This window comes from Primulina eburnea, chromosome 6 (assembly GCF_022965805.1).
Source record: "Primulina eburnea isolate SZY01 chromosome 6, ASM2296580v1, whole genome shotgun sequence".
Classification (NCBI taxonomy): Eukaryota; Viridiplantae; Streptophyta; class Magnoliopsida; order Lamiales; family Gesneriaceae; genus Primulina; species Primulina eburnea.
In genome coordinates, this window is record NC_133106.1 from 34,187,029 (window position 1) to 34,198,306 (window position 11,278).

The following is an 11,278-nucleotide window of genomic DNA, read 5'->3' on the forward strand; positions in this document are numbered from 1 at the left end:
CAAATCAGTTGGATAAATAACTTGAGAGTTATATGATTTGGACAATCTCACTTAAGCTAACTTTTGGGGTTGAGTTAAGCTCAAGTCTCAATCTTAACATGATATCAGAGCTCAAGTTTCACCGTTATGTTTTAGACTGAGGTACATGATAAATATAATACTGTTGAAAATAATAATATCTCATATGACACCAATGGTCAAAGAATTATTATTAAACCTCATATATTATCTTATGGACAATCATTGTGTACCAAGTTTGTTCCACCTATTAGATGCATATTTTCATCGTATATATATTATATAGACAGATGAGCGTCAGCTTAATGTTGTTTGTATATGATGTTTGATCTTATAAACACCAATAATATGAACACAATATAATATGAACACAATTGAGAAGAAATCTACATATTGCCTGCACATAACTTTAACTGCTATCACATTAGAAGCCCATGATCCTCAAGATAAAATTTCATCAAAGGATTTTCGCCTGCCCCCTCCCCTGTGGTTGATGTTGATTTTTAAATCTTATAAACTCGTACATGACCCGAATTTTCTTGTTGACTTTTGAATTTTAAGTCTCCCGCGGATTAAAGGACAATAAATTTTGATATTTTCTAAGAAAATTAACGTAAATCAGATTTTTTTTTTGGCTACTTTGTAGTTATCTTGCAGCGGTCCCCATAATGGTGGAAGTTGATGTCCAAAGAAAAAATAATAAAAAATAACATTTCATGGAGATGACAATGAGTCAGGATGTGGATGTCTTCTTTTTAATCTCCATGGTGATTAAGTTCTCATCGAATCTTGCTACCCAATTTTAACTAATTGATCTGAAATTATCATCATGATTTCGCAGACATTAAATCTTCATTTTAATCATCATCATAGCTTCAAATAATGTAGAAATGGTAAAGAGGTGAGACAGATTTGTCATCATCATCCCCGACCTAACGTGAGTTAAATCATTATCTCTATCGCCGCTTCAACTATAAGTTGAATTAACCAAAATAAATTTAAAATTCACCTAAAAAATATTGATACAATAATCCAATTACATATATAAATACTAATATTATTTAAACAATACAAACTTTTGTGATCCATGTTTTTAATAAACAAAAAAGACGAAGCTGTATAATCACCGCTAGGTGATTAATTGGATCATGAACAAAAAATTGAATGTTATGAATTTGAATTTTATTTCTTGTTAATTATTAGGAAAAACCATTATTATTATTAGTAGTATAATGATATTATTATCGAGGGCATCAAAGTAGGTTCGAGGATGTTGATATTATTCTCATACTCGTATGAAAAATCCCCAAATCCACTTTATATTTTGGGTTTTCTCCATAGAAAAATTGTCTTCTCTGCTTATTTTAGATATTTAAAATTTTTCAGTTTTGCAATCTAATTGAGTAAATTACTCCAACGAATTTTATAAATACTACATGATCAGTGTAACTGAAACCACAAAATTCACAATTTTGATTAGTCATGATAATGTAATAAAGGTACAAATATTTGTTATTTACTATATTTTTCTCACATTTAAAATACAATATAATAATAATAATCATATATATTATTTTTTCTAATCAAATAATATTGAAGTCTTTGAATACGTGGTCCATAAATTTAGCAATATTTTTTTATATATATATTTCTGGAATAATATTTAAAAGAATGATTTATTAATTTATGAGACTATGTTTGTCATTAAATCCTACATAGATAACCAATTACATTTACACTACTGGATCCAAATTTTTAAAAAAAAATTAAAATCGTACTATAACAAATTTTTAAGAGAAAATTGCATTTTATGTCTTGTAAATAATCTAAAGATATATAGATTGAAATATTATCATGGCCAAAATCATAAATAAGAAAATAAATAGAACCAAAATACAATTTTCCCCATCCCATTTTATGGTATAACATTTGTCTAATTTAAAAGAATACAAAAACTTATATAATACTATATCATGGTTCAATTTTGTTATACATATTTTTTAATATTAAGTTTTATTAAAATTATTATTTTTTTAATAAAAAACTTTTAAAAGAGAACTTGTGACTTTTAAAAGACGAAAAAATTTCGTCATTTTTTCGTTTTTAAAACCACATTTTGCTTTAGTTTCTACTTAATTTAATTAACTTCAAAAACTGATTATACAATGAGTTTGATTATCCAAAAGTGATTTCTAATATAAAAAAATTAATCATATATTCGACATCGAGCTCCATGCAAGAACTTAGAGATCTTAAGGGAAGTACTATATATGATTGAAACGTGCTCGAGTTGCGAAATGTGGAGGAGAGATGCACCTAACGCAAGCCAAGAAGGTGCTCGGAGTTGCGTAGGAGTTGGAATTTGAAACTTGTATAAATATTCACTTCAAAAGGAAAAAAATATTTATATTTGGATATTGTTAATCATGTATATTTAAAGCAACACGGAAGTCAACCCAAAAAATTAATAATAGAAAAAGAAATACACGTGTCATTTGTTAGTTGGCTCCATAATTATCCCATTCCAAACCAGTCATTTCTTACACAAGCTGGTTTTTTGAATAAATCCACTCCTTGATCAAACCCCCCCCCCCCCTAAAAAAAACAGGCATTTAGCACTATACACAAATTACAGTATGGCAACAAAATCTCTTCAACACCGCAGCTAATGCATGCAAAGCGTCCCCTTTATCACAATATATATCCCCTGCCTAGCTTAGTTTCATGTTCATAGCACGGAGGAAAAAATTCCGACACTCCACCAAGCAAAACAAAAGCGACCAGTCCAATGAGTTTAGAGCAATGATTTCTGTATCACTCGAACAAACATAATCGGTCATATGGATAGGACGCCAAGGATAAATAACAGAAAGTACGTACTCGTCTTTATTGCTTTTAGAGTTGAAGAGACTATGATCTTTCTTTAGTTGAAATGGCATGATCCCATTATCTTAGGATGTAGCCTTCCGTTTTTCTTCAAGAATCAAACCCTCTTTAAGTGCAATTTGTGCCTCGTTCTCCCTCCCTAAAGCAAAAAGAGCAGATGCTTGTAAATATGACGCTATATGCCAAATGGGTGATATAACCTGCGCTTGCACTGCATCATCGAGGGCCTCCTGTGGCATCTCACTCATGAGATAAGACAAACTACGACGAGCAAAAACAGTGGGGGAGACCATTGTTCCAACTTCAATAAACTGAAAAAAGAAACATAACCAGGAGGCAACTTTAATTTAGATGATTCCAAGTAAAGGGTCTACCATCTATCGTCAGTACTAAAATTTATAGCTGACAGCAATTTTGCATCGAAAGTTTGTTTTAGTGTACAATAGGGCTGTGCCACATGGAAAATAGTAGCTCCTTAACAGTAAATGATCAAGTAAACGCCTAGTTGTGAAAGTCGGGATAGAATCATGAACCGTTAAAGTTCTAACCTGTGAGTAACATTCAATCGCAACCTTAAAATCTTTATGACGGAATGCTGCATCACCCTTTTTCTTCGAGTTCAATGTTTCCTGCATTTGATTGGTCCACATCTGGAATGAAAGCTGTGTGAAGAAAGTTATCGTTTCTCAGAGAGACAGATGAGACAATGAAGCATTAACATGATCCTAAACAGAAACAAACCTCAGTTGCTGCTCCTTCATCGTCTTTGTAACCTAGTTTTTCTAATATCTCTTGTATGGCAGTTAAATCCATTCTCAAACATGCTTCACCGAGTTCTGATAGAGGCATAGCCCCTCCACCATGAGGGATACCCATCAGTACATGAGAAGGAACCTGCAAATTAAATTAAATACTAAATGTTCAACTAAAATAACTTCACATTACATGTTGTGTAGAAATATGGAGAATAGTGAATCGACTTCAAGCAACCAATAGCTTCAAAACTTTCCTATTTTCTCCTTTCTTATCTATATTATTATGTCTTTGATCCCCAAGTCATATATCAACACGAGTCTTTCCAGCGTTCTTATGTCCTGACTCACATGTACCTGATAACTTCTCAGAAGGTCACGTTCTTATGTCCTGACTCACACGTACCCTAATAACTTCTCAGAAGGTCACCCATCTTAAAATTGATCCAAGTCAAGTCCACTTAACTTAAGAGTTTTAAATTACGAGGCACCTCGTTTGCATGAATAGTATTTGTCAAATTTTTTAACTACGTCGTTCTGATACATGGTATTATAAATCCCAAAATAATTTTTTTTTACTCATTTAGATGTTTATTCTAATTGATCAGGATTGTTTGATAAATATATGCATGGACCCTTACATACCTCTTCACAATTTTTTAAAGATTTTTATTTGAGGTCAAAGAACTGATATTCACCTTATTATAAAAATTTGTAGTATATTGCCAGATTATTCTTTCACTGCACTACCACTGCTTTCTAGTATGGACTTCAGGAAGATATTTCACTAAATACTACAATTTTATCGACCATATACCCACGAGGCATTAGAGAAGAACCAACCTCGGTTTCCTTCTGAAGAGGAGATAATGCAGTAACTATTGATTTTGGATTTGGCCTGTCCCGAGGTTCATATTGTAGACATCTTGTCGCTAGACGTACCAACTCAGTTCCATCATCATTTGAAAATTCACCTTCCAAGCAAGAATCTGTTAGCATTTGAATATTCCGGTCCTTCATTAAATCAAGGGCCTGTCACCAATTAGGTGCCAATAAATGAGTGAGGAAACTTTGCAGAAGTCATAATTTTGGGGATAAAAAAAAGTGAAATTCAGATTTAAGAACAGCTTGAGGCTCGATCCATCAGGTCAAGAATGCTCAAGTAAATATATCACAATTCATGTTTTGAGAGGCATTATTAAGTTTAAATTATCAGTCAAACTTTTACAAAATTCGATTTCAATACAAAGCATCTCGTACTGCAAAAGGCTACACGAGTTATTTGGTTGACACAACAAAGAAAGTACACAAACATATAAACTATTTGTCCATAGAAAGTTACACGGGTTATCTTGCCAACACAAAGATATCGTCAGAACAATCTATATTATATTGGAGGAAGTGGACATTATAGCTAAAGGCTTGTTCAAGTACCACAACTCATGTTTTCTACAACTAATTAAGATTTAAATGCCAGTCCTTGAACACTAGACACACCAATGGTGAATGGACTTAGAAATATTAAATGCATCACCATTGGCATGCATCACCATTTGCATGTAAAAGAATGTCGATGTGCGCATTTGGTGCACTTGGATAGTCATTGAAAAAGAAGAGGTGGAATGTCGAGAGGTAATAATGACTTTCAACCTAAATAGATTAAAAAAAATTTCCCTGGTTGACCGACGAGTGGCATATTCGTCATAAGCTGGCCACCATACTATATCACCAGCATAAACCATCTTGAGACATCAAAATTAACATGGATAGACTTACATGACTTGGTGGGATGTGTTTTCCACTGAGGAGGTCAAGTAAAAGTGTGCCAAAGCTGTACATCACGCTTTCTGGAGTTACTCTCCCTGAAAATTTAGGATAATGTTGATAATGATGACAAATATCAAAAGAATTAAGAAATTTCACAGATTGTAAGAGAATATATATCCCTGACAGAGCAAAGAGAACTGGTAAGCATGAATACAATTCCGCCTTACAAATCAACTTGACTGGTTCAAACAATTCACAGACTATCTATTTTATCCACCAAAACAGAAAATGTTAGCTAAATGACATTCACTTGAAACCTGCTTAAAAGCAAATAAGATGTTTATAAGTTTCAGGAAACCCTTCCGGTTTTTTAAGCTTTGGCAAAGAGTTCAAATTAAAGATTGGCACGGAAGATTGGAATGTACTTTTGTGGACATCAGATTTATAGAGCTTTTCAGAATCAAAGTAGGCACAGTCCCAGAGAGCTTACTTACTAGATGAAGAAGGAAAATTGAAAAATGGGTCATCATATACAAACAGTTTAAACTGGATATCATGAAGAAATCCCATTCCATATTGTCAATATGGAGTGATCCATTTCTTTTTAAGAATTACAATCTGATACTCTATGACACAAACTTGTATTTTTGAAATCAACAAGATCATAAATGGGATCAAAATTTTCAAGAATCGTTATGTCAGCAAGTACTAGAAGGGAACTAAATTAAACCCAAATAAGAAAGAAGTAAAAATGATCACAATAAAAAAACTTACAGATAAACTGGATTGCCATCTAATAAAACCTTAAAGGGCAAATTTATTTCTGAAGCCCTCCATGTTGTACCCTCTGCGGGTGAACTAGAGTAAGATCTTTGTGTGTGATAGAGAATAAATTAAATTAAAAATATGAAAGACTTGCATCGGCATCTGTGCAGTATTAAAATCTTCTACTCTAAAGTCCTACCTACCATGCATGAGTGGAAAATCTGCCATCAACAACTTAATAATTCCTTCAATTGTGACCATAGATGTGCTTATGACAATGAGAGATCAAGAATGTAAAGTTTCAACTTTCATCAGGCAACGGATCAACAATATTGAGACTAGAAGTCAGCAGATCTTGAAGATCCAACCTTAACTAACAGGGAAAATGCTCCATTAATCAACCTTGTGTCCTCTATATAGCATCTTTTTTATTCACACAAAGGCCTGCAACTGAGGCACGCTGATTAAGCTGCTTCAGGGGTATCCACCTTTTCTAATGTCATTTCAGCACACCGGATTAATTACTCCACCATCATATAAAGAGAAAACTCATCTCATAGGCACAAGGAGCAAGTCAACAAATAAAATTAATTTTTGACATGCTAAAAGAGGATATTCTGGTAACAAAGGATGAAATCATAAAAAGGGCATCAAATTAGTGCCTCGCAAAAGAATATATGCCGATTAGGTATCTTCAATATACTTTGGTCACGATCATAAGAAAGTCTAAATGGCAAGACATAGTAGCAAATTCACTCACCTGTTCAAAGAAATTCCAAAGGTTGAGGAACATTTATGCACTTACACTGAACATAGTTTACCAAAATGTATGTTTCCCTTATTATTAGAATTGCAAGCCAGGTAACACTAAGATTATAGGCCATGATGGGTAACTAATACTATACACCAAAAGACATGCACATAACATGCTGTATAATCCCATGTTGTACAATTCGAGTGGTAGTAAATATTTTCAAAGTGAGATTTGTTACCAGTCCTCAGGTACTCTGGAGGAGTAAATGCTAAATTTGTACTGTAACTTTTCCCATCTCTACTGTTCTTCATCAAACCAAAGCATGACAGTCTAGGATTGACATCCTATAACAGATCCAAACAGAATCAACAGCATGTTTGTGCTGATGCTTGTCTTGTGTACATAAATGGGAAATTAGGAACTTCATACTTACATCATCAAAGACTACCCTGTAGGCATTAAGATCGTGATAAAGAGCACGCCCTTTACTTGTGCAATATTCTAATGCTTGTGCAAGATATAATGCGACCCTCAATCGCATTGCCCACTTCATCGGCTGTGTTTCCCCTGAAATAACATAGAAGTGAGGCATATTGATTTGAAAATGGGGAAGATTCAAAATCTAAATTAAACTAAACTAGAACAAACATATTATGAAAGTTAAGTGCAAGTTAAGCAGCAAAAATCTGTTTTTTTTTTTTCTAATGAAGTATGAGCAAAAAATGTTGGGAAGGAATTGAAAATATAGATCATAGACGATTTGTAGTTTTAACCAGTGTTTTTATAACCGGACCGTTAATCGAACCGGTCAAGCCTTAAAAAATGGTTCAACCGGTTCAACCGGTTCGACCGGACGGTCGAACCGGATCAATAAAATTAATATTTTATTTATTTTATATAATAAATAAAATAGTAAAATATTGATTATTTATGTTTTTATAGTTTTTATTTAATTTTTAAGATGAAAATTACAATAATTATCAAAATAAAAATTATTTTTCAAATTCAAAAATCCAAATTACACATAACATGTAACCAAATAGGGATGACCAAGTTTAAGTGCCCAATTAAACATCAAGATTAATTATAAAAAAAGTAGCAAACATAAAAAACCGTCGCTATTTAGCGACGGTTTTAAACAAACCGTCGCTAAATTGCGACGGTTATTCTTTAACCGTCGCTATATAGCGACGGTTTTGAAATAACCGTCGCCGATCTCTGGGCAATTTTTTAATAATTTCACAGACCCGGCCGGTTCCTGAAGACCGGCCGGTTTCCGGTTTTTCCGATTGAACCGGGTTTTAACCGGTTTTTTCCGGTTAAACCTGTTTTCCGGGTTTTTATTTATGTCCGGACCGGTCTGGAGGCCGGTTCACGGTTGAACCGGTTCAACCGGCCGGTCCGGTCCGGTTTTGAAAACATTGGTTTTAACAAGCACAACCTATAGATGATTTTTGGCATGGATTTTATGAGGCAAGGGCCTAGGCAGATAGTAAAATAGAAATATATCTAAATGCAAAATGAGACTATGATTTCCGTTCATTTTCAACTGAACGGAAATCACTCCTTATAAATGGAAAAGGAGATCAACATGCACAAGAAATTGGATAGGTTCTGCAAAGTGAAATTCAATTAAGAGAAGAAATTATTCAAACACCACATCAGTCCACCGTAGTAACGAGCATTTACGTAACGGTGCAAATAACTTAGAATTTTGGTTGGATAAATGATTGCCAAATGAAATGTACTCACAGTGAAATAGATGCTTTGCAAGTGTTTCATTGGGCATAAATTCAGCAACCAGCAACCTCTCATCACCTTCACAGCAGCAACCAAGTAAATTCGCCATTCTATTATTCCGGAGTTGACCAACAGCTCTTGCTTCTTCCTGAAGTTTTAATTAAAATCAAAGCAAGTATATAAGCTGTGATCTAGAAAGCTAAGAGAAAATCAAAGAAGTGGTACAATTCTTGAAACAAGTCCTCCAGTGCATGAATTTTTTTTAAAATCTGATTCGAGCGACTGTGTAACAGAAGAGTCAAAACACACATCTCAGTTCCTGAAACTCTAGAAGAATCGAGCAAATTATATGGTCCAAGCCTCCAAACAATATTATGGGATAAAAGTGAGGAAACAAAAAGTCAGAGAAATTCAGATCACTCCAAAGGAGAAACAGGAACAAATAAAGAGCAGTGTCCACTCACCAAAAACTGCCTGGAATCAGGCCAAGCAGACCTGTTAAAGCGTTTGACAGCTATCCGCCTCTGATTCTCCAATTTCCCCTTATAAACCACATTCGGAGCTTTCTCCCCATGTTCTGAAACTATGTTTGCTGCAGAAAATCTGGATGTAGCTGTCCTGAGTTGTTCGATAGAGTATTCACGAAATGCAGGCAAATCACTGATTTCACTTTTATCCTCGATTTCTGCAACAAATGAAAATAAATCAAACTCAGCTTCTACACAATTTAAGAGGAAGAACATGATATATATGGCAAATTCTCAAAATAATAATAATAATAATAATAATAATAATAATAATAATAATAATAACAACAATAATAATGATGGAGATGATGATGATGACAACTATGACAATTGACAAACCAGCATTATTAGTTTCATGACCCGGTCCATCACTTTCGGAGATAAAACAACATGAGGTGAGCTTGGCAAAATGGCAGCCCATCCTAATCCAACAACTAGAACACGAACAGGAAAAGGAACAAGACTTCACGTAGCCAAAAGCCACTTTTTTAAGCTCAGAGGTCATCCATCTGACTCCATGCACCAGATATATGTTTAGGTTACCCTATACAAAATTAAGATGCATAAACATCAACATGTATGAGGTCTTGATTTAAATACAATAATTTGTGCCCACCAAGGAATGAACAGAAATATCAGCTTCTAGACATATCCAAGAGACGTTTCTAATAGTGACGTATTAAGAATTTGCACCAAGGAATCAACAGCTTAGTTTGTGTGAAAAGTTGAATGCACAAATCTACAATTGATCGACTAATAACTAGTTCAAAAATTAAATATGAATGCAAATTTAGATTATCCTAAACCTAGATGAAAATGTTCCCACAATTAATACTTTCATCACTTATTCGCAAGCTCAACACAAACAAGCCACATAAACACTAACCATCCCCATTTATTGTATGTCAGCCCATCATATAAGCTCGAAAAATCATGTTAGTTTAGCATCTTCAGTTTGTGGGGATAACGCAATAGAAACTCTAAAAAAAAAACCATATACATTTTCAAATTGCTGCCATAGACAATGAAAGAGCTCAAATCATCAGTTCAATCATGATTCACAAGTAAACATAAAGCACACAATTTAAGGATCAAGAAAGTTACTTTAAGCAAATAATCAAATCTAGGAAAACTCACGGAGACCAAATCAACATTTTTGAATCCAAAAGCTTTCTCCTGTAGCCAATACCTCTCAAAATACTTCCTTTTCAGCCATATCAAGTCAACAATTCACCTAACGCACATTAAACATACTGGGTCATTCAGAGTCAATGATCAAACCCAAGAAAAAAAATCCAACCAAATCCACTATCCCCAAAAGTCCAGAGCAAAATAAAAAATTTCAGAAAGAGCCCATCTCAAGTAAATAAAAAATAAATAAATCAAAACTCATTTCCAGAATGCACAATTTCAAGAAACTTAAACCCAGACCAAGTATCGAGAAAAAGGGAACCTTAAAAATGATTTCTTGGCCAAGCTAGCTTTGGTCAGAGCACAAAACCAACTACTGATGTTATCTGCGTGTATTTATTTATCTTAGTTCACATATGAAAATCGTAGTAGAGCGTTTGTTCGGGTAGAGCCTGAAACGAAAGATCAGCAAGCGCAAACGATCTAGGGGTATATGTACAGACAGGTGAACAGAAAAAACATACACAACATATATAATAGATACAGATAGATATACCCACATATGTGTTGTGTACGTGGAAGAGTGCGTCTTTGTGCTATTAATGCAGATCTATTTCGAGCGTGTTGCGCTTAAATGCTTTTGATTTCGCTAATTTATTTGCATTATCTTAGTGTTATTTGGTCTCACTTCCACATGTTATCAAAATTTTCACTTTTGGATATTTATTCTACTCATTCAGTCGCCATTCCGCAATAATTTCAAGCATTATCTTTGATACCAGCTTTGAGAATTAAAAGTATATATTAATCTAACCAATTTGGCCTCTTTAATCATGTCGAATATTATTTAATTCATATTTTTAAAATGCAAAAAATTTATGTGAGACGGTCTCGCAGGTCGTATTTTGTGAGACAGATCTTTTATTTGGGTCATCCAT

At 33.8% G+C, this 11,278-nt stretch overlaps 1 protein-coding gene across 9 annotated transcripts; it reads right to left on the reverse strand.

Moving 5' to 3' along the window:
* Positions 1-2,407: 2,407 nt before the first annotated feature.
* Positions 2,408-11,007, reverse strand: LOC140834565 (serine/threonine-protein kinase BSK7-like). 9 transcript variants are annotated; one of them, XM_073199539.1, is made up of 13 exons: positions 10,901-11,007; positions 10,663-10,792; positions 10,347-10,443; positions 9,549-9,753; positions 9,147-9,367; positions 8,695-8,830; positions 7,376-7,509; positions 7,181-7,286; positions 5,433-5,518; positions 4,500-4,688; positions 3,646-3,798; positions 3,453-3,566; positions 2,408-3,215 (listed from the first exon to the last, which is right to left on the reverse strand). In XM_073199539.1, exons 4-13 carry the CDS (start codon positions 9,712-9,714, stop codon positions 2,970-2,972), a joined length of 1,551 nt encoding a protein of 516 aa, XP_073055640.1. In that variant the 5' UTR covers positions 9,715-9,753; positions 10,347-10,443; positions 10,663-10,792; positions 10,901-11,007; the 3' UTR covers positions 2,408-2,969. The 9 variants fall into 9 exon arrangements, with proteins under 9 accessions (XP_073055640.1, XP_073055643.1, XP_073055644.1 ...); XM_073199542.1 differs by lacking the exon at positions 10,663-10,792 and having other exon boundaries at positions 10,901-10,995; XM_073199543.1 differs by lacking the exon at positions 10,901-11,007 and having other exon boundaries at positions 10,399-10,443; positions 10,663-10,894.
* Positions 11,008-11,278: the final 271 nt, after the last annotated feature.